The following is a 24,765-nucleotide window of genomic DNA, read 5'->3' as shown; positions in this document are numbered from 1 at the left end:
TATGTTGCCCCCCGCCAATGGAACTCTCTTCCCCTCAATGTTCGCAATAGCGAGTGCTTGTTGACTTTTAAAACACGTCTTAAGACCTATATTTTTAAGCAGGCTTTTTAAATAACATGTTTCATTGAGATTTAAATGCACTTTATTTGTATATGCTGTTTGTTTGATGTATGTTTTTTTCTCATGCAGTGACCTGTATATTGCTTGTAAAGTGACCTTGGGTGTCCTGAAAGGCCCAATGAAATAAAGTGCATTATTATTATTAGTAGTAGTATTTCAGGACAAATTTAGCTTGAAAGTGCACTATGAGTAAATCATCTTTTTTATGTTTGACTAGATCCTTGAGTTTATTATATTCTCAAAAATAACTGTGGTATGTAATTTGATACAGCATTCTACATACCATTGTACTGAATATTTACCGTTCGTGGTATTTACGTGGAAAATCCAAACAAGTTACTTCAAAGAACAAAATACTTTTTTGGTAGTGTTTGGATTGGGCTGGACAATTAGGTATGTGGTAGAAGAATGGCCTTTGTGGCCGGAGGGGGCGCGCTCGTCACGCGGAGCTGTTTCCTGGGTGCATGCAGCGTCACAGACTGGCCGTTCGTCCAGTACTATGTGGCACAGCGTGTGTGCGCGTGCATGTGAGAGGCGAGAGGGAGGGTTGGGGCAGAGTTTCGGAGCACGTTCAGTTGACAGGCGTCGCCGTTGCTATTCGATTCCGATAACAACACAAGCACGGAAAACACGGAGCTGTCGCGAGATACGCGCCTTAAACTGGATTAAGCCGAGAAAAGCCGTATTGGACGGACCGAGCTCAAGGCGGATGAGCGCAGCCCGCGGGAGGGCAAGTGTGTTTCTGCGGCGGGGTCCAGTCAGCGAAAGATGAACAAAAACCACCGAGTGCCGAGCAACCGAACTCTGAACGCCGTGGAGGTGAAGAGCAAGGTGCGTAGCAGGCGGGACAACTACTGTAATTAGTGTTCAGCCACAGAACGGACTAGTCCTCGTGTTAGGAGTAGACTTAACAGTGCATTCGGGTGTTAAGACGCACTCAACACCTTTAGCCAACCTTGTAAGTTCTTTTAGTCCCGAGGACACAGTGTGTCCGGGCTGTTAGGACAGGTGCTCTCTTATCTCATGTTGTCAGGTGTTTATTATATTGTGAAAAAAATGTCTGAAAGTTTTTATTTGAGTTCTGATATATAAACGTTACAAAAGTAAGCAACCCGTGTGTTTTTCCAGTCATTTTGACCACAATATCTCCCAATCTATTGCAAACAGTTTAAAAGCTATTATTTTAAACTAACTTGTATCTGTTTTATGTTACTATTATTTTTTTTCATATTACTAGTTAGTAATTCAATAGAGACTAATATCAGTTTAATTCAATCGAATACTTATTCATTACATACTAGCCCTTGTTCCTTTGCTACTATACACGACCCATATTAACCATTTCCAGGGTTCCTGGTAACAATTTTCTGTTTTTCCATCGAAATCTATATGTGGATATGTGGTTCATCTTATTAGTAAGATGCTAGTAATACCAATAGTGTTTAATGAACAGGTACTTGTGCCTGTTCAAATAGTACTAGAAAAACAGGAATTGATGCTACTTGGAGTAGATGCAAGTAACAAAAGAAAATGTCTTAAATAATGCATAGTTATTGGTTAAACTGGAATAGGTACTAGTTGGAAGTGAATAACTGATATCAGAACCAAAGATCCCTGTAGAATTCAATGGAAAAACTTGTAATTTGCTCACCAGTAACAAGAGAATAGAGACTATTAGCAAAGGATAGCATACTTTTGACTAATTTATTGGATCGTTACTATTGGAATAAGAGCGATTTTTTTTTAAAGTGCTAGTGTCACAAATAAATATTAGTTTGTATTAAGGAGTAAGAGCTAAAATGGATTGCCATTGCAATGTATCAGTGACAATTCAATGAAAGCTGTTTTTTTTTCCGCTAAACTTATTTTCCCTCGTTATTTGGTAAATTTCACACTTCACATCCACATGACAAGATCTTGTTTGAGGAAATTAAATATTGACTGTTCTCATACCAAGCCATTCATGTGATAAATAAAACAAGTATTACTCAACAAGTCTCACAGAGTGAGCCTTATCTGTGATGTGAGACATGAGAGCAGAATATATTTATAGCTTCATCCTGCTAAAGTCTGATGTATAAATCAAGTATTGGTTTTGTCTCAAACCTAAAAACATGTGTTCCTAGATATAATGCCCAAAATCCTTGTTTGCCCAAAATTTTTCTTGTTTATGTGCATGTTATTGTTAGGGCTGTACTAGAATAATCGAATATTCGTTCGGTGGGGTGGCATTCGATTTTCAGTTTTGAGATTCAAATATTCTTTTTTTTTTTTTACACGTGACTTCCGTCGCGGATTCATTCTCACTCATGCTTGAACCGCCCGTTGGCGAACGTAGCGATTTATTTCATCTCATACTGAATAGGTACAAAATGCCCAAGACCTCAGCTGTTTGGGAGCACTTTAAATTAAGTGAGGATGACAAGACAAAGGCAGTGTGTAAAATATGCGATTTGAAACTGGCCTACCACAACAGCACCACAAGTTTGAAAAATCACCTGAGTTCTGTAAGTAGCACGCGGCAAAAAAATAAAATAAACTGCTTTTATGCGCTTAATTTGCTATGATAAATAGGCTAATTGCAACATGCTTTCAATAAAAGCATCGTGCATTTTAAAGATTTAAATTAACAAAAAGTCAGAATAAGACAAAATAAATCCCTTATATAGAATAAAATTAATTGTAATAGATATAAAATTTTGTGTCATTTTAAAAACAATTCATTTATTCTTATTCAACTGTTTATAAGCATGCTACCGTGTTCTTTATTTATGACAGTTCGTTGAAATCACTGTGTGTTACTAATTTAATTTCTGTTTTGGGATTCGTTTGTTTTAAAGAAATGTTCGTTATTAATACCTTATTAAAGTTCTTGCTCTCAACAGACTTTGTGTTTTGTATCACTTGTGCACTGTCCGTTTTCGGAGCATAAACCTTCCCGTGTAATGCGTACCGGAAACTGTTCTAATTAAAAGATTATTAAATGTTTATTAATATTTAAAGAATGTGTGCCACCTGATCATATTGCACCAAATGCAACACTGCACTCCACTGGGTCTGCCGCAACACATTTACGATGCCGAAGAGTGAAACGTGAAGTCGTGAAAGATGATACAAATGCAAACCGACACTATTATTATATATTTAGCCCCACCCACCGAAGCTTCGAATATTCGATATTGATTGTCACCTAAGCTTCGAAGCTCAAAAAATGGCATTCGAAACAGCCCTAGTTATTGTAGGTATAGGGACAGTTATTCAGAAACAGAGCAATTTAGATGAATCTATGTTTCTTCACATTTTTCTTGTGTTAATCATTTTGAGTAAACAAGAACCTGTTCATAACCCCTCCACCAACACCAAAGAGATTTACAGGTCTGTTTTATAATGGACAAGCCATGCTCAGCTAGTTAGTGATGATGCTACAGCTGACTGAGTCTCAATCCTCCCTTCACATTGTGTTTTTTAATTACCAAACCACTTCATAAACTATAACAAATCATGAAAGAATTTAGGCAATTTCGACCAATTAGTAAGCATTTCATTTTTGTATCAGATTTTTTGCCCGTGATTTTCCTTGTTTATAAATAGTATTTATATGTTTATTTCTTGATTGCTACTGATGCTGTTATATTTAGTTACTCTATACTAAAATATAGTTCTTACTTCCACTTAAAGGGATAGTTCACCCAAAATTAAGATTTTGTTTTTATAATTGCTACACAAATGGAAATTTTATTTAAATGATGTACTGGTTGTTGTTGTTGTTTTTTCATATATACACAATGTACTGGGCTACTAGCATATTATCATTGGATATAAAAAAATTGGCCAATTAGCAAATTTTAAAATGTGTGGACATTAGATATTTTATGGTTTCTGTATATTTTAAGGGAAGTCTCTTGAAGAGTGCATTTTAATTTTGTTGTGTAGTTTGGTCCTGCACAAATGGAAGATTTTCATCTGATAGGCTATTTGTATTTTATTTCAGCTTTATTTCAAGTAACGGAACTGATTTGTAATAGTGTTAGGTGTGTTTGTCTTGTTTTGCTGTGTGCTGATGACTGTTCCATGTTGTTAGTTTGGAGCAGAATTCAGGCGGTTCTCTTTGGAACGGTCCAAACCGGGACGCTTTGATGAGTTCTATGGCTTGCTGCAGCATGTGCACCGGATCCCCAACGTCGATCTGCTTGTGGGTTACGCCGATGTCCACGGGGACCTACTGCCAATCAACAATGATGACAACTACCATAAAGCAATTACTATGGCAGCACCCCTGCTGCGTCTCTTCTTGCAGCGCAAAGGTAAGAATTGTCTTTTTGAAGTGGATCTTTGGTCAAATTCTGCTCCATATGGTACGCGCACAACCATGCTCTGACACAATTTCCTTTAGATCCCTTATGGTCACAACCCTCACAGTTATCGTTCACTTGTCTATCCGTATGGTGAGATTTTATATGTAGTTGAATAATATGCACAAATGTGTTTTGACTGATAACATATGTGGAGGCGAGAGCTGCTTCTGGAAGCTGTCAGACCAGAAGCGGTGCTTTTGTTTATATATCAGTCATATCAGATCATAATGTGACAGGTAATGTTATGTAGTCCTAGAGGAAATATTTGTGCAGTAACCTGGTTGCTAGTTAGCTGGGTAAAGTCTAATTTCAGCTAAGTCTTCATGTGGTCCTAACGAACAGCTTTTTAGTGTTCCATTTTGCAGTGAAACAAATGATTGCTTATTTTTTATTGATATCATATCTTACAGTTTAATTACAGCTATGCAATTATGATATTTAAGACATTTCACAAGACCTATTTTATTTCATAATCTCCCTTGATGCATTTTCCTTTAACTAATATGGCTCAATTTAGGTTAAATGGCTTCAGACTTTGAGACTTTGAACCCTCGACTGAGCTCACTTGAAAGCAACAATATAAAGTAAAAAGTCTAAACCGGACACACATTTCACAGTTGTTGTGTGCTTTTGCTGTATCATGGCCCCAGGATGTGGGGTGCCATACTCTAAGCTGTGTCTGTGTGCCATATGACCAGTATAAGCCACTTTGTCAGGCGGAGATTAGAGGGGTCAATGTGTAACACTGTATGGCCTGCGTTTCAATTACATGGCGACAGTATCTCCATGCTGTGACCTGTTGCTGTGGTAGAATATGTGACACAGAAGCACACAAGGCTCCACATGTAGAGGAACCCTATATCTTATCACAAATGTTTTAGGTCTTTGAATGCATGCTTGTGGAGGTAGGGGCTCTGCAGATGTTATTCCACATGCTAGATCTGATTTGAGCACGACAGATACATATCGGAGAAATGCCAAGCGGAATGGGAAGGATGTCCAAATAAACAATTCTGTTGAAGGAACAAGATTTATTTATTCTTTTAAATCAAGGCATGACCAAGTTGTGTGTTCAAGGTGTCGTCTTGGACATAGATTAACTCATGGACATTCAGGTGCCTCTCAATAAATTAGAATGTTGTGGAAAAGATCATTTATTTCAGTAATTCAACTCAAATTGTGAAAGTTGTGTATTAAATAAATTGAGTGCACACAGACTGAAGGTAGTTTAAGTCTTTGGTTCTTTTAATTGTGATGATTTTGGCTCACATTTAACAGCTGTGGAGCTGAAGTGGCAATAAACTTAAATGAAACTGATTTGAGTATCCAAATTCCTTAAATGCTTCATGGATTCTATTTGTGTACTTGATTAGGCTGATTAAACTTCAGTTTGAAAACCTAGTGAGCTCTCATTTTGAGGCAATATCTCAACTAAAAAGAAGCCTGTAAGTAGGTCCAGATGAAATCAGGTATTCTGTGGTCATTGTAAAGGGATAGTTTGCCTAAAAATTTAAATTCTGTGATCACACAAAATAAGATGTTTTGTAGAATGAACCGACCCCATTCCATGTTCCATGGTAAGAGAAAAAACTGTTCATTACCCACATTGTTCAAAATATCATCTTTTGTGTTCAGTAGAAGGAAGAAATACATAAAGGTTTGTAACAGATTGGGTTGGGCGAGTAAATGATGACATAATTGTAATTTTTAGGTGAACTATCCCTTTAAAGAAAATTTTGTTGAATGCTATAAACAAAATAATGATTCTTATTGGCTCTCAATGTTTTTGTCATTCATCATCTGAACAATCATTATGAAAGTGACTACAATATTGTTCCTCTGTGGTGAAATGATTATTAAACTTCATAGTTATTAAATTTCATTCTTGGTGTGAACTGCCATAACCAGGGATGTAGTGGAGGCTAAACGCACGTAAACGCCGTTTACGCACCTCTCAAAATTCGGAAATAGCGTTTACCCACCTACAAAATGCGTTTATCCACCTTTAAATTGAGTTTATCCACCTCTAAATAGCTTACAGTTCCTATGACAGTTTAAATTATGCTTATGTCGTTTTAGTTTCATATTGTTCATTATTAGTTTCATAGGTTGTTTGTTGTTAAATACGAAGTCTTTCATATTGCGCTGCAACTTGCGGTGTTGCCAGTAGAAGTGGGATGTTCGGATCATTTTACTGACTCGGATCTTTGAGTCTCGTTCAGCAAAATGAACTAATCTTTTCTCTTCCCGTCTCTATACGGGACTGACAGGAAAAGACTCGGACCTCACCTGTCGATTCAGAACCCATATGTTGTGTAATGCGCATGTGGAGTCAATACAAAATGATCAAATCATTCTCTGAGAAAACTCGGTAATCCTGAGTCATATTAAAGTTTCGTTCAAAATGAACGACACGCAGTAGACTGCATCAAAATTCAAAAATGGATATCAGGCAATTAATAATAATAATAATAAAAACGTTCGTTATTTTGAATAGAAATTATCACTCATAAAGCAGCCATTCATCTCATATCCGGTTTATTTGTGTTCGTATACATACAATATCCACGATCCACCAGGACTATAGTCCAATCGTACGCACATTTGAAGAGATAATAATTTATGACATGTTTGTAAAATATTTCATCATACAGAATAACATTTCTATTCATTTACACTGATTTATGTGATCTGAAGAACTAAAACAGCTAGCGATTACTCTCCTCTTATTGATTCGCGTCAGCTATGACATCAGTGCAATATCATTAGTTTGTAAAGCTGTCAATCATCTCACGTGAACCACGTGACCAAAAGGATGTCCTTCTGCAATGAAGCAGTCTGTGTCATTGATAAAATATATGAAAGACAAAAGTAAAAAAATATTTTATTCCAGCTTGTTAAATGTGAATATGTTCTAGTGTCTTCTCTCCTCTGTGACAGTCAACTGAATATCTTTTGAGTTGTGGACAAAACGAGACATTTGAGGACCATTCCTGGGCTTTTGGGGAAACACTGATCCACATTTTTTCTGACATATTATAGACCAAACAACTAACCGATTAATTGAGAAAATATTCAACAGATTAATTGACTATGAAAATAATCCAAAATCCCTAATCATTATGTACAAGTGCATTGCATTGGAACCACCCCTGGATATAAGCCTCCTTCTCTATTCCTCTTTAAAGAAAATAATTCTCTCTGTTTTATCATTTAGTAAACTTGATAGATTTCAACCTTATTATTCCTTCTTGAGTCTTTTTAACAAGGACTTAGATTAATGTATGAATTGAATAGTGATTGTGTGACCTATATGAGGAAACAACCAGTGATACCCTTGGTAGTAATATCAAATGATATCCTATAGCGATGTCATCAGAATACACATACACCGGTAGGCAGTGGCCCACCTTACCGTGACCACGATGTGTTCACCCAGAATTAATAGTTTACCCACCTCTATTTTTACCACTACACCTCTGGCAATAACAGTACTACATTCTTATTGGTGGCTGGAAGGCCTAATCAAATTGGTGAAATATTAACTAAACAAACACATATGAAGCAGGGAATGTGTTATATATTATATATGACAGGTGTTTTAATTCTGAGGAAATATGTGGAGACACGCAAACCACACAAAATAATTCTGCTTATGTGAAGCCCATAAGAAATGTGACTCACAACTGATTCCTTTAGAGTTCGATATTAACATGTTGCTGAGATAACAGTACAGTACACCATAAACGTTTAGGTAACAAATGCTAGGTAAATAAATAGCATATCATAAGTAGATTGTATTGGTACTTTTCTGATATCATGGAATATTTTTTTTCATGGGGTCACAATGCATTCCTCATGATTGCCTTCAATGTGATGTGTGAAGGATAATTGCAGTGTTGCCTTTGAATTTGGCATAGGCTAAACAGTGTGTTTTAGAAAGCACTCTACCTTTTGGAACAGCCTTTGTATTAGTAGTGATTTGATGCCTTAAAATGCTGTCTAAGTTGGCATCTCGCCAGGTTTCAGAACAGAGCTAGAGACTAAAATATTATCTTTTGAAGAATTCCATCCAGGATCACAAGATCCAGAGTGTTTCATGCACTTTGATGGAAGCCAGCATGTGCACACACATAAAAAACATCTATGTGGAAGTCGTGAAATCACAAGGTGTGCAGTGTCTTGCAGTCATTGAATGGGACACATTCAGTGATCTGGGTTAAGATAGCCTTCGCTGTGGTTGGAGTTCATGTGGGGGATGGGGGGGGTCTGAGGCATTCTTGAGTGCTGTGCCTCATCTGTGGATTGTGTTTGGAATTCTGGGTTTTTTTCAGTTGTAGCCTGTTCTGCATATTCAAGTGGCTTTACTTGAGCTCAGCTTACTGGATCTTTAATGAGGATGTTTTGTAGGGTGTGAATGTACATCTAAACACTCCAAATGAGGGTTTATGTGATTCAATAAGCATCCCGTCCCAATGCAGACATGCTTTTTCAGACAACATCAGGATGACCACAATGCGCCAATCCCATGCTTGTTTACCTGCTGCCATGGCAGCAGTGAAAAGCTCAAGCCATGTGGGGTTAATGATGAGGCATTCTTGAGTGCTGATTATGGCATGATGGGATAGATACCACATATTTAGGAATGTTGGGGACCAAATATAATAATTTACAAATGAACCACTGAAAATTTCTAAGCTGAATCTGAATACTGAGAGTGATGTCCCCCAACCTCACTGTCTGTTGTGGATATGTGCTTCCTGGCTTAAGGGGTGTTGGCACCTGTGTGTCTATTTGCATCATGTGATTCCTGATCAGACATCCTGCTCAGCCACTGCTGTCATAATATTGGGTCTGTGCTCTCAGCTCTACATTCACTCCTCCTTGTAAACCGATGAGTCCAGGAAATACCCTCTGTTCCAAAAACCTAGTGTGACGACTTCTTAGACAGCATTGTCTTAGACAGCAAGGTGTCATTGGAACACTCCTGATGAGAAAAGTTCTTGAAAGTAAGAATATATAATTATAAACTCATTTTGCCAAATTAAATTAAATTAAATAAATAGGCTGTTTTTTCCCAATATTTCTTCAAATCATCTATATGTTTTAGGTATTAATGTGATGGCATATTGGTCTGCTTGATTGGTATACATCTGCTTTTTTACCTTAAAGGGGTCATATGATGTGATTTACATTTTTCCTTTCTCTTTGGAGTTTTACAAACTCTTGGTGCATAAAGTAGATCTTTAAAGTTTCAAAGACTAAAGTCAAGAGATAAAAGAGATATTCTTAATAAAAGTTGTCTTAATAAAAGACTTGTCCATGCCCTTCTAAAACACCTCTTTCAAACACACCCCCACATTTGGCCAATCACAACACAGAGCACACATTACTTTTCAGAATGATGAGCTTTGTAAAATAAAAAACGACGCGTTTCAGAACGGCGGGGCATAGAGGAGAAACAATGACGTACAATATGTGGAAAATAATGTGTTTTTTTTTAACCTTAAACCACATAAACACCAATGGGTCATATAATGTTGATAAAAAGAATGTTATTTTGTGTATTTGGTGTAATGAAATGTTTTTATGTGGTTTAAGGTTCAAAAAACATTATTTTTCACATATTGTATGTTATTGTTTCTCCTCTATGCCCCGCCATTCTGAAATGTGTCAATTTTTACAAAGCTCATCATCGCTCTGAAAAGCGAGGTGTGCTCTGACTGGCCAGCTGTCCAGTGCGTTGTGATTGGCTGAATGCCTCAAGAGTGTGACGGATGTGTTATACCCCTCACCATACTGTGATGCCGTGTCCCGGTCAGAACACCGGCACCACAAGACAAAAACATTAAAACCCATTATAAACAAGGCATTTGTTGCATCCAGTGGGGACATAATTATGGATTTAAAGACTTATACTATCTTTTTATGCATTGTGTTGCATAACATTTCGTTAACATAAAACCATGTCAACATCTGTGATCGGAAAAAAAAACGACAAACAACAAGCACTACACTGCTCAATCCTCGGGTTTGAATAGTCAGTGACAAATTCTTTAAGAATGAAAACCTAATTACAGACATCCGGCATTGTAGTCTACTCTCCCAGGAAACAGTCCTCCATGAAATGCACTGCACACATCTGAATATCTGTTCTGGAACAGTGTTGTGAATACAATTTAACAATTCACAATGAAACACACAGTGTCTTCACAACATGGTGACTGTGGTGGCCGCAACAGTAAAGTTACGCCTTCTTTCTTTGCGTGAACATTGGGGTGACGTTATGCAACTCTTACCACATCGTGACGTAGAGATGTGGGGGCATGTTATAACGAGGTGTTTTAGGGGGACATGGACAAGTCTTAAGTTTTATAAAAAATATTTCTTTGGGTTTGAGACTTTAGTTTTGCAACTTTAGGGATCTTATCTATTCACGAACAGCTTGTAACGCTCCAAAGAGAAAGGAAAACTCATCATATGACCACTTTAAAATGTATTGATAACCACCATAATAATACAGGCAGTAAAAATATAGATGTGCACATGATTATACACACCCAGACAAAACACCATTAGGGTAACTTGAATGACACTAAAATAATGCAATAAACATAAACGAAATAAAATTGAACACGCAACACCATAATGAAAAGTACTGATAACAATAATAAGAGGAAACAAACAATTTAAAATGTAATAAAATGTTATATGCAGGTACTTCTGGAAATGCCCTTTTATTGTTTTGTCACTGTAAATTATATGGTAATTCGTGAAACACATATAATTCAATGTTAGTCCATTTACTGCCGTTACTGTGTATAAGGTTACTTAAACAATCAATGTTTTTACCATAGCATTTTTTAATGTCTTTTTTCTGTAAATTATTATTATTATTATTATTTTACACTGCAGCATAGCAGACAGTGGCACAGAAATGGGGTATGCAACATATGTGTTGCATAATTGTCATAATCCTATCCAACAACCATCCAACTGTGATCTTCTAATAGTTATCTGCTTTGGCAGGGAATGCCAAATTTTGTTTTGCATGCACCCTAAAATTTGGGTTGTTGCTCCCTTCTTAGCAACATGCCAAGATTAAATGAGTCGGGTCTCCTATGCACTTTACACAATGATTATTATTTATGTGGTGTGTTGCCTCTGTACAGCGTTCCAAATGTGTCACTTATGAGGATCCATTTTGGTAAGAAAGCTGCCTATAAGCTGACAGCCTGCTAGCTTTTGATCAAAGTTTCAGTTTGAGCACTTGACTTGCTAACTTCAAAATCAAATCAAACTACAAAATCTTTTGAATGAGGTTGTAGTTGAGTAATTCCACTGAGATTAATTGACGAGTCAGGTAATAGTATTAGCATTAATCTGTCTTTTGTGCACTTTAATTAATCCTTCCACCTGTGTATGTTTCTATTAATAGCCCCATGATTCATTTTATTGTGTCATTCATTACACATCATTTCCATTCCTTTCATAGTTCTCTCAGCATATCTCTGAGATCCTCCCGACCAGCCTCACCTTTTCTGAGAGGAGTGGTTCAGGATAGCAAGTGGAATAGTTTCTATAGAGCACTATGACTTATGTTTTAGGAATCTACCCACTCTTTCCTTGTCTCTTCTCTCTTGCTTTTTCTCTCCCCTTTCTTTCTGGAAACCGCAAATTTGTTTTCTTTTCCATTCATGTTGTCAGCTGAATTAGGACACGGGGGTGGGTTTGTGTTTTATTGACACCTATGACGTTTGCAGCTTTTATTCCAGTTTCATTTTTAGGAGGAATTCCAGGGTCATGGAATGTCACCCTGATGCACAGAAGCACTGGAACACTGTTATGACATCATTCCTGGGTAGAGAGGGCCAGCGCCATCGGCCCAGTGCCTCTCTGGTGTTTTCAATTGAAGCAGAGCGGGATGAAGGAGGGGTGGAGGGTGGAAAAGGTTGTTCTTGTGGGGGGGAAGGGGCAGTTAGCTGCGGGTTTGGGGGGAGGCGTCACACTGTGTGGAATGTGGTCAGACTCTGATCACCTCTGCTGATTAGATTAGACAGGACAGGAGGGCTGCACATGGCTGTGTGAGGAATGAAGCGTGTACATGCACATTTAGAGGTTGACAGGGACCAGACCACAGAAGATGTGATAGAGAAACTGATATAAATAATCTAAATTATATAAATGTGTATTTGCTGAATGCTGACGGTGAACGAGAAAGTATTATAATGTTTGCCTTTCTATTTCTAATAATGTAAAAGCAATAAATATAATCCTTTTTGTATACATTAATTCCTTTGTTTAATCTCATTATTAGACAAACCTCTATCCGTATTAGACAGAACTATTAACAACGACAGTAAACAAGAGGGAGAATGTGAGCTGTGCGCGCTCAGGTGCTGACTTTCTCAGGGCCGTCAAAATAAAAGTCGTATCGGCCAAACAGAAAAACTTATCAGCCGATGCCAATATTTGAAAAATGCGACCACTACTATGAAACCAAAAGCGGGGTTTAAAGACAGTTTTTGAATGCATCTGTTCTGAGTTTTGAATGCTGATAACTTTAGTATTTTATGATGCTTCTGTGTATGATTAACCTCAAAGCAGTAAAACACCTTCCAAACTGAACTCTGACCATGTGCCCTTTACCGGTGAACTTCACATTCCTCACAGAGTCAAAGGCCAGAGAAGGAAGGTCCTCACTGTGGAAACTGAGTGTTAGGCTGTCCCAGCTGTGACTGAGTGCAGGAAGTCTAGAGTCTTCTAAAACAAGGAAAAAGTGTGAAAGCATTTGTAGACTGACAAGAATTTCTATTATATTATATTATATTTTAATGTATTATATTATATTTCTATTATTATATCCAAAAGTGAAAGTGCCAGTTATTTACCTGTGGAACCTGCAGGGCTATCGACAGAAACAAGCCTAGCTTAACTGAAGTAGCACAGTAGTCACAGTCACTCCCTGAGAGATAAAGATGATGATACGTTGAAGAAGAGAGTGGGAGAGAGAAGAATGAGCAGCGTCAGCATGAATTAAACTGAAGGCAGCAGTACATGACATGAAGGAGTCATTCTACCCACTCGCAATCTTATTAACATACAGTACATGTTGCACATCCTTAAATTTGTTACATATCTATCCATAACCATATCCTTCACAAAACTCTAGCATTATAAAGGGGCTATGCAGAGCAGTATAAATATTAAATTAAATGCATGTGTAGTTTAGGTGCTGTTTGATTTTTTATTTTATTTTTATTTTAAGGTTTTCTGACCCTGAGACTGCTTTCTATTTTCTGCAGTTTTCCAGCTGTGGTCTTTGAAGAGTCTTTAGCCACTCAAACTCTCCTCCTCACCATGCATTAGGACAATATAGATACATGTCCTCTTCCAGGCAAATTTGTAAAGTTTTTCTGTTGATTGGAAATTCTTAAGTATTGCCCTGATGGCCATAATTCCCATTTTCACTGCTCTAGCTCTTTTCTTAAAGTCACTTTCGAATTTGTGAAGCTCAGTTATCTTTTGCTGCACATCAGAAATATATTCTTTGGTTTTTCTCATTGTGATGGATGATTAAGGGAATTTGGCCTTTTTCCCTTCTATTTAATATTCCTGTGAAACACGAAGCCATTACTGGATAATTTCATGTTCATAATCACCCTGGACTACTCAAATGTATAAATATGAATGGGAAAATACTTCGCAGATATTTTACTCATAAGAATTTCTAGGGGTACCAATAATTGTGTCCAAGTGGTATAAGAGAAAAACATTTGTGTCATAATGATATTTCCTCCCATTTTAAATTCATATTCTCCACTTGAAAGGTTAGATTTATGTGAATTTTTTTAAATAAAAGATCAAAAGGATTAACAATGCAGATTCATCTTCACAGCCTTCTTTGATCATATTTACCAAGGGTGCCAATAATTCTGACCACAACTGTATATAGAACTTATTTTTTAATGGTAGCAAAAGAAGTACCTATTTAGAGAGTATGCAATTTTTTTTTTGCTGTTTCACGGTTCACAGGAAATTCATCATGATGATGCATTGGCAGCTTAAGGTTGTTTACACAAAATAGCCAATTTGATTGGCTTGCCATTTTTGCTTAAATTAGAAACTGCTGTAATGATTCCCATACACAGAGAAATTCATACATGGTGCGCCATTTTTTCTCACATTTTCTCTTAAGTATTTTATTCTCAAGGGCTTTTCCCATGTTTTGTTGCCCTCAGACTTTTTGTTCTCCCTCCGTTATCAGAAGAGGTCTCACTTAATCTTAGCTTTTACAGATGTACTCTGCGAGCCCAGAATAGCAGCACCTTTTAAAGGATCTGTATTGAAAAGTTGTTTTTTACACATCAAGCCTCACTCTTTCATTCTTGTTCTCGCTTCCCACCCTAATAAGTGCTCATTATAGCCCTCTCTTCTCCGCTCTCCTCTATCTTGCTGTGACTGGAACAGGATGGCACACACTCCCTCCTCATGTGGGAGACGTCCAGACTTGACCTTAAAGAAGCAGAAGTGTTTCTACAGATGCTGTTGTGCTGTCAGCGGCTGCTCGTCTGAATAATCTGCATGCTTGATTCTTTGCAAGCAGCTTTGTGGAGCAAGACCATAAACATGAAGTAGCACAGTGGCCACATGCAAGAAAACCCCAAAAGAGAAACATGCTATCACAGCCTTCATAAGTCCTTCTGAATATTAGATGAGATGGGTCTGTCACTCTGACACGGTGTGTCATCTCAATTGTTTTCACACTCTTAGTCGGATGCCCCTGAACTGACCATGCATACTTAATTACGAATATTCAATAATCAAACTAGTTGTCATGTAAACAAGAACTAACGAGTTGCACATCAGCCTTGTTCTTACATTTTTTTTGAGTGTGGAACATGTTTTTATTATGACCCATAGTGCACCAATTTCTTTTTACACTTAGTTTTATACCTACAGACACAATTTGTTAAAAATTTTGATATCCTGACTCCTATCGTAACAGTGGCCTAGAAAAAAACTATTTTAATCAGTATCAGGGATGCAAATCTCAAAATTAATTTTCATTTTTCATTCTGTACATTATAATGCTGTGATGCCTAAATTCACTTGCAGCATTTAGAATGACTGATTTTAGTTTTTAGTATTTAATTTTTTATTTATTTAGACAAAATTATATATTTAATTGTACTGTCTACATTTATCAGTTACTTGAAAACGCAGAAGAGTTAAAAATACACAAATGGTCACTTGACCTTGAGCAGACTGAAAGACCCCGTGTAATGGGATGCTGATCATCTAAGCAAAGATGGAGCTGCATTTCAGTAATTTCTCACACACACACATATATGCAATACTTTCACTGGCGCACTGAGACTGCATCCTGGTGTCCTTTGACAGGAAGTGAGGCGCTTCTACTGCCAAGGTCAGTGGTCACCACTGTATCAGATAAAGCCAGTGTCACATTTCTGCTGCCATATTAACACACAACAGATAAATCCACACTACTTCACTGCTAAACCAATCTGAAAGCTCATATTAAAGTCTATTACATTATATATATATATATATATATATATATATATATACAGTATTGTTCAAAATAATAGCAGTACAATGTGACTAACCAGAATAATCAAGGTTTTTCGTATATTTTTTTATTGCTACGTGGCAAACAAGTTACCAGTAGGTTCAGTAGATTCTCAGAAAACAAATGAGACCCAGCATTCATGATATGCACGCTCTTAAGGCTGTGCAATTGGGCAATTAGTTGAATTAGTTGAAAGGGGTGTGTTCAAAAAAATAGCAGTGTGGCATTCAATCACTGAGGTCATCAATTTTGTGAAGAAACAGGTGTGAATCAGGTGGCCCCTATTTAAGGATGAAGCCAACACTTGTTGAACATGCATTTGAAAGCTGAGGAAAATGGGTCGTTCAAGACATTGTTCAGAAGAACAGCGTACTTTGATTAAAAAGTTGATTAGAGAGGGGAAAACCTATAAAGAGGTGCAAAAAATGATAGGCTGTTCAGCTAAAATGATCTCCAATGCCTTAAAATGGAGAGCAAAACCAGAGAGACGTGGAAGAAAACGGAAGACAACCATCAAAATGGATAGAAGAATAACCAGAATGGCAAAGGCTCAGCCAATGATCACCTCCAGGATGATCAAAGACAGTCTGGAGTTACCTGTAAGTACTGTGACAGTTAGAAGACGTCTGTGTGAAGCTAATCTATTTTCAAGAATCCCCCGCAAAGTTCCTCTGTTAAAAAAAAGGCATGTGCAGAAGAGGTTACAATTTGCCAAAGAACACATCAACTGGCCTAAAGAGAAATGGAGGAACATTTTGTGGACTGATGAGAGTAAAATTGTTCTTTTTGGGTCCAAGGGCCACAGGCAGTTTGTGAGACGACCCCCAAACTCTGAATTCAAGCCACAGTACACAGTGAAGACAGTGAAGCATGGAGGTGCAAGCATCATGATATGGGCATGTTTCTCCTACTATGGTGTTGGGCCTATTTATCGCATACCAGGGATCATGGATCAGTTTGCATATGTTAAAATACTTGAAGAGGTCATGTTGCCCTATGCTGAAGAGGACATGCCCTTGAAATGGTTGTTTCAACAAGACAATGACCCAAAACACACTAGTAAACGGCAAAGTCTTGGTTCCAAACCAACAAAATTAATGTTATGGAGTGGCCAGCCCAATCTCCAGACCTTAATCCAATTGAGAACTTGTGGGGTGATATCAAAAATGCTGTTTCTGAAGCAAAACCAAGAAATGTGAATGAATTGTGGAATGTTGTTAAAGAATCATGGAGTGGAATAACAGCTGAGAGGTGCCACAAGTTGGTTGACTCCATGCCACACAGATGTCAAGCAGTTTTAAAAAACTGTGGTCATACAACTAAATATTAGTTTAGTGATTCACAGGATTGCTAAATCCCAGAAAAAAAAATGTTTGTACAAAATAGTTTTGAGTTTGTACAGTCAAAGGTAGACACTGCTATTTTTTTGAACACACCCCTTTCAACTAATTGCCCAATTGCACAGCCTTAAGAGCGTGCATATCATGAATGCTGGGTCTTGTTTGTTTTCTGACAATCTACTGAACCTACTGGTAACTTGTTTGCCACGTAGCAATAAAAAATATACTAAAAACCTTGATTATTCTGGTTAGTCACATTGTACTGCTATTATTTTGAACAATACTGTATATATATATATATATATATATATATATATATATATATATATACACACACAGTACAGACCAAAAGTTTGGACACACCTTCTCATTCAAAGAGTTTTCTTTATTTTCATAACTATGAAAATTGTAGAGTCACACTGAAGGCATCAAGGGCTATTTGACCAAGAAGGAGAGTGACCTGGCCTCCACAGTCACCGGACCTGAACCCAATCCAGATGGTTTAGGGGTGAGCTGGACCGCAGACAGAAGGCAAAAGGGCCAACAAGTGCTAAGCATCTCTCTGGAAGAGCATTTCAGGTGACTACCTCTTGAAGCTCATCAAGAGAACGCCAAGAGTGTGCAAAGCAGTAATCAAAGCAAAAGTTGGCTACTTTGAAGAACCTACAATATGACATATTTTCAGTTGTTTCACACTCTTTTTGTTATGTATATAATTCCATTTATAATTCTGCATGTGTTAATTCATAGTTTTGATGCCTTCAGTGTGAATCTACAATTTTCATAGTCATGAAAATAAAGAAAACTCTTTGAATGAGAAGGTGTGTCCAAACTTTTGGTCTGTACTATATATACACTCACCTCCCACTTTATTAGGTACACCTGTTCAATTGGTTGGTAACAAATTGCTAATCAGCCAATCACATGACAGCAACTGCATTTAGGCATCTAAATGTGGTGAAGATGACTTGCTGAAGTTCAAACCGAACATCAGAATGGGGAAGGAAGGGGATTTTAGTGACTTTGAACGTGGAATGGTTGTTGTTGCCAGACGGGCTGGTCTGAGCATTTCAAAAACTGCAGATCTACTGGGATTTTTACGCACAACCATCTCTAGTGTTTACAGAGAATGGTTTGAAAAACAGAAAATATCCTGTGAGTGACAGTTGTGTGGAAGAAAATGCCTTGTTGATATCAGAGGTCAGAGGAGAAAGGGCATACTGGTTAGAGATGATAGAAAGGCAACAGAAACTCAAATAACCACTCTTTATAACCAAGGTATGCAGAATACCAACTCTGAACACACAACACGTCAAACCCTGAAGCAGATGAGCTACAACAGCAGAAGACCACACCGGGAGCCGCTCCTGTCAGCTAAGAACAGGAAACAGAGCCTACAATTCACACAAGCTCACCAAAACTAGACAATAGCAGATTGGAAAAATTTTGTCTGGTCTGATGAGTCTCGATTTCTGCTGTGACATTCAGATGATAGGGGCAGAATTTGGTGTAAAGAACATAAAAGCATGGATCCATCCTGGCTTGTCTCAACGGTTCAGGCTGCTGGTGGTGTAATGGTGAGGGGGATATGTTCTTGGCACATTTTGTGCCCCTTAGTACCAGTTGAGCATTGCTTAAACACCACAGCTTACCTGGGTATTGTTGCTGACCATGTCCATCCCTTTATTACTACAGTGTGAGAGAGTTTAGTAATAATAGTAATAATGAGTCATTTCGACCTGACTGGTTTTTGTAGCATCAGGTTTCACAAAGAGCCAGCTGTCCTGCATTCAGAGAGGGAGACGATAGAGGTTTGTGTGTCCGTTAACATGATGCGGTTTCTATATATCATCAGCTGCTTTTAAAGCATCCTTTCACTTTTTCTCTTCTCGATCTCTGAGCTAACACAAGAGCTAGTTTGTGCCTCTTTGAGTGGTCCTCAGGGACTTCCCATGCTGCCCTCCAACACAGACTATGAAGCCATTGTTAAAATATTTCAATATGGAAGAGTGGAGCAGATAAGGAAGAAAGAGAGGAGACAAACGCTGGAGGAGAGGAAAAGAAACCTCCATACATGCTCGACCACTGCAGCCAAACTTGCATAGCTGAGACTTGTGTGTGCATGCTGCATGTTTGTGTATAAACCTCATTTCTATTAGGTCAGAAAGACATTTTTATGATTTCTGAGGTATTGCAGGCAGGTGGCCAAATGATTGCTAAAATTTCAACACAGGGCTGCATATTCATGTTGAAACAAAACACAAGGAAGGTCCAGGTCGTTTTGTGGTGGGAACTGGCAGAGGGGACCTTTGCTCTTAACGAACAATCAATCTTGTGTGTGTGAGTGTGTTTTGACTATATTTGGGCTGATGTGAAATCTATTCGCATGCTAGATCACACAGCTTCGTTCCTGCTAACATGGTCCTGGTTAAACAAACACATTGGAGGAAAATACTTTTTGTTTGTGAGTTACAATTCAGGTTTATGGCATAAAAAAAAGACAGAGATACAAAAGATCAGTAAATAACATAGAGATCATTATAATCTTATACGTTTTTTTTTTTTTTACAATTACATCTCTCAGGTTAACCATTGTTCATTCGGGTTAATGGGTGTTCAGAAACACACGTTACTGCTTAAAACTCTCAGACATTTCCAGCCTTCATGCACATATTTATATCCTCTCTCCCTTCCTACTCTATTCTCCTTTTGATCTTGAGTATGAATGTCTTGCAGATGAAGGTCCAGGCTGTGATTAAACCTCTGAGGAAATCATAAATGGCGGCTGAGAGAGAAAGAGAGCGAGAGGTTGAAAGGAGGCTTGGGTTTACAGTAGATTACACATTAGCTGAGGGGCGGAGGGAAACTAACAAGCAGGCATTCTCTAATATGGTATCCCCTGCAGGTCTTCCTTACAAAGCTGTGGGAATCCATCAAGAGCAAAAATAAAAACACACATGAGAATTTGAATATGTGATAAATAATTAAAATTATGAACATGCACTAATAATGTACGATTACATTCGCAATGAAATGCTTGCGTTGTCTAGACACTTTTAGTTATTGCACTATATTATCCATTTTAATTTATTAAATTTTTTAAATAAAGTAAAAAGCTAACAAAAAATGTAAGTGATTTAAATTATTTTCATTTATTAGTTAAATTAAATATGACTTGATCAAAGTGGTTGTTTAAATTTACAATACGCAGATAATGTACTGCATCTACAAAGCCACTGAAGTGTCGATGCCTAGACACTTTTAATTGTTGTACTATATTACCCATTTTATTTTTTTTTTGTTTTTATTTTTATACTTTAAAAACAAGAAAAAATCTAATATATTCAAAATCTAGTTTAATTCTTAATTGTATGGTTTATTGACTTGACCATTGTAACCCATCACTAAATAAACCACAATATTCGTTTAAGTTGCAATGTCTAACATAAGCGTTACATATTTACATTCTCTTTCTCTTTCTTCTTCCTTTTGTGCAGAGGAGGCAGATTACTCCGCATTCGGCACGGACACCATAACACGTAAGAAGACCCCGGCGGCACTCGCAGCGGTCCTCCTTCGCCCGGACGTCAACAAGAAGAAGCCTCCTGTTATCATCAGCCTGCCCAAAGACTTCCGGCCAGTGTCCTCAATCATCGACGTGGACATCCTACCAGAGACACACCGCCGTGTCCGTCTCTACAAGCACGGTCAAGAGAAACCACTGGGCTTCTACATTCGTGATGGTTCCAGCGTGCGCGTCACACCCCAAGGCCTGGAAAAGGTCCCGGGCATCTTCATCTCCCGCATGGTCCCCGGAGGCCTGGCGGAGAGCACGGGACTGCTGGCCGTCAACGACGAGGTGCTCGAAGTCAACGGCATCGAGGTGAGCGGGAAGTCTTTGGACCAAGTAACGGACATGATGATCGCGAACAGCCACAACCTCATCATAACCGTCAAACCGGCCAATCAGCGCAATAACGTGGTGCGCAGCAGCGGAGGCGGCAGCTCGGGACAATCATCTGACAGCAGCACCAGTTTCTACAATTACTCAACTCCTGGTTTGATGGCGATGACCCCGTCCCATATTATCCAGAACTATGAACCGGACGAGGAGAGCGAGGAGGAGGAGGATCTGGTCATCGAGGCAGACAGAGGGACTAAACTTATTCTGCAGACAGGGATGCGGGCGACAGCCAGCACCAGCATGCCCGCCCTGCCCAGGTACGAGCCCCACCTCGACCTCCGCCCCTCAAATGGTACCATGGCAAGCAGTGCAAGCGCAGGGTCTCTGAATACCCATGACAGGGGATTAGAAAGGCCAAATCTAGAGGAGGACGGCACAGTCATTACACTGTAAAAGACACATAACCATGCCAATACACACTCTTGTGTGCCATAGGACTGAAAATACATGTCTTTATGTTTGGTCCAGGACCAAAAGAGAAGGCCAGTCACCACAGCACCTTACATGGCTTCTCTAAAACCACAGGACCAGGTGGTTCCTATCATCAAACCCATGGAGAGCAGCTCAGCACCAAAAATAGCTGCTTCTTGAGTAATAATGAACTTCCTGAGTCAGTGTGATTGAATGAATGCAGACGGCACCGTATGAGTGATGACAATCTTTTTATACTTTGACAGCCGCTCCCTTCAGAGTCACGAGGCTCTAGCGTTATCAGAGAACAAAGTACAATAGATCTCACCCATCCTCTGCGTTACCATGGTAACTGAGTCTGAGCTACAGAACTTCAGGAGGAACTGAAATGTGCTCCTCATCCTGTCCCGTCTGCAACACTAACACTCTCGGCCTACCGAATTTTGGGGGGGTTTTAGGGGAATTATGAACCTTTGGTGGAGCTCGAGTGAATGTTTAGGAGATATTTCAGTACAGTTATAGACTGCTGCCTTGGATAAGATACAGATGTCTATTATTATCTCAAAAATAGAGTTTTTAATCATAGCCAAAAAGACAGACGGATTAATGTCATATTTTTCATACCGATATGTTTTATTTCTATTACGTATATTTCCTTATGACAAGGGCTATCATCCTGCTCTTTGCAACCTGTGGTTTATTTTACACCATTGATCTTGACTTGATAACCCTTTCTGGGGATTGGGAATAATAATCATTATCTATAATGCTCTGATGTGAACACATGGTGGGTTCATTTATGAAGAGTGTCTCTACTGTGATACTTTTCAGTAAGGTTCCTTCTGTTAACATTAGTTAAAAGGATAGTTAAGATCAAATCAAATATCATTTACTCACACTCATGTCATTCTAGACCTGTATGATTTTTCTCTCTTCTATGAAGTGTAAAAGAAGACATTTCCATACATAGAAAGTAAGTGGGGTCTATAGTTTGTTTAAACCCCAGTGATTTTCATTGTATGGGTATATAATGAAATATATTTAAAGAGAATGCAGGTTTGGAACAACGTGGTGGTGATGACAGAATAAAATATTTGGGGGGTGAACTATACATTTAATTTATTAGGTATCATAATTAACAATGAATAATATTTGTACATTATCCATGTTAAAGTTAATTTCTGCATATATTAATATTTTTAATAATTTAATATTGTTTAAATAAACATTAGATAATGTATCATGAACAATGAACTTGGCTTAATTAATAAAAGCTGTAAAAAAAAAGGGTTCATGATAAATAATGCATTATTTAATGTTAACAAATTGAACCTTATGTGAAAGTGTTTCCTCTAACAAAATAAGTGTTGCTATCGTAGTATAGAGAAAACAACCCTTGATTTATAGTGAATCATTATGAATATTGAATAACTACCAAATATTCAGTATTCCCCCCCCCCCCATTTTTTTTTCTTGGCATGTCAGCGGAGTACAAACCCTTCAGAAATTATGTAACAGTTGGATTAGTTTCAGCATTAATATGGAACAGGCAAGATTTGTTCACTTGTTTTTTTTTTTTTTTTCATCTTGCTGAAATCTGTTGTTCAGTCTTGGCAAAAATGCATGCCTGATCATGTTGTTATCTAACTTTCATACCTTCACAACCATTCACTCTCTGTGTATGGTAAAGTGAGGCCTTCCAACTAGAGTCATAATAATAATAATAATAATTATTATTATTATTAAAAATAGTCTCTCATATGAATGGACAAATGAACAAATGTTAAGCTCTTACTTTCAAAGCATTCCTTTAAATTCATATGACTAGATACATTTCTCCCCATTTTGTCATTATGCATACATATCATAATGATATGCATGATGTCACAGCTGTAATCATACGAACTTCTGAGATCTCAAAGTACGTGTCGGTGGATACACTGGAAGAGACTGACTGGAGACAGATGTGCCTATGCTCTTACAGTTAGGACCTGCTGTTGGAGATTTAGCCGAAGTAGCCTTTCATTATCTCCCCTATTTCTCACTTTATAATTGCTGATGAGAAGTCTAAACACCGGGCATCTGTGAGCAGGGCAGATGTCTGTTCTGTTCCTCTACCCACCACACAGAGCTTTTCAAGGCACTTACATTACCAAAACCTGTTTGGAGTAGCACACGAACTGTAGCTGTGATCATAAACACTTCATCCAGATCATTCATTCTTATGGTACAAACGACATATTGAATGGAGTCTTTAGCTGTGTTAAATTATTTTCATATTAACCACTACATATGATTTGGGATTGTAACCACAGAACATTTATTTATTTTTAAAATAGCCTATGTATTTTTACTCGGTTTGTTTTAGCTCGCTTCAAAACCTCATAATTTTGAACCTTTTTTTTTTATCTCCACAAAATAGTGTTTTAATTTTTTTTTCACTAGCATCTTTGATGGAACCTAATGCTCAGATCTTTAGTAGGAATAGAAATATGAAGAATAACTTGGTATTTTCCAAACTGTGAATGTCTTTGCATTTCTAAAGGAGACCTTGTATCTATGAGCACCTGCTTTTAGAGACATAGATATGAGCTTTTAAGGATTATCATTCATGCAACAATTTCTCTTTTTGATAATGAGCTTGCCAGATAAATGTTATGGTATAGATTTGTACTGAAATTGTCAGTATTTTCTTAGCACTATGATGTAAATTTGTTTCACTTTTAAAAGGATAAATACTATATAAAGACATAGCTGCACATGTATTATAGTCAAATCTTCAATGAAATAAACTAATATGTAGAAAATCACTGATTATGTTCCTTGCTTTGTGTATTGGTCATGAATTAACTTAATCAGTGATGTGTTTCAGGTTTAAATATACACTGGAGGATCTGCATTAACTTGGATCAGTCAAGTTTATTTGTAAAGAGCTTTTTACAATTTATACAAAGCAGCTTTATGTTATGAGGCCCAAGTGAA

At 37.8% G+C, this 24,765-nt stretch overlaps 1 protein-coding gene across 1 annotated transcript; it reads left to right on the top strand.

Annotated features, from left to right (window-relative positions):
- Positions 1–653: 653 nt before the first annotated feature.
- Positions 654–24,593, top strand: LOC113094686 (partitioning defective 6 homolog beta-like). The gene is made up of 3 exons (XM_026260292.1): positions 654–951; positions 4,202–4,424; positions 20,906–24,593. Exons 1-3 carry the CDS (start codon positions 889–891, stop codon positions 21,763–21,765), a joined length of 1,146 nt encoding a protein of 381 aa, XP_026116077.1. The 5' UTR covers positions 654–888; the 3' UTR covers positions 21,766–24,593.
- Positions 24,594–24,765: the final 172 nt, after the last annotated feature.

The sequence above is a fragment of the Carassius auratus genome, unplaced genomic scaffold (genome assembly GCF_003368295.1).
Source record: "Carassius auratus strain Wakin unplaced genomic scaffold, ASM336829v1 scaf_tig00215416, whole genome shotgun sequence".
Classification (NCBI taxonomy): Eukaryota; Metazoa; Chordata; class Actinopteri; order Cypriniformes; family Cyprinidae; genus Carassius; species Carassius auratus.
The sequence above is the reverse complement of the archived record's forward strand: the minus strand, read 5'-3'. Positions and strand labels throughout refer to the sequence as shown.

Coding starts and splice junctions, on each gene's coding strand:
- LOC113094686 (XM_026260292.1), top strand. CDS start 889: ATGAACAAAAACCACCGAGTGCCGAGCAACCGAACTCTGAACGCCGTG. Junction 952..4,201: donor CCGTGGAGGTGAAGAGCAAG/GTGCGTAGCAGG, acceptor CCATGTTGTTAG/TTTGGAGCAGAATTCAGGCG. Junction 4,425..20,905: donor TCTCTTCTTGCAGCGCAAAG/GTAAGAATTGTC, acceptor CCTTTTGTGCAG/AGGAGGCAGATTACTCCGCA.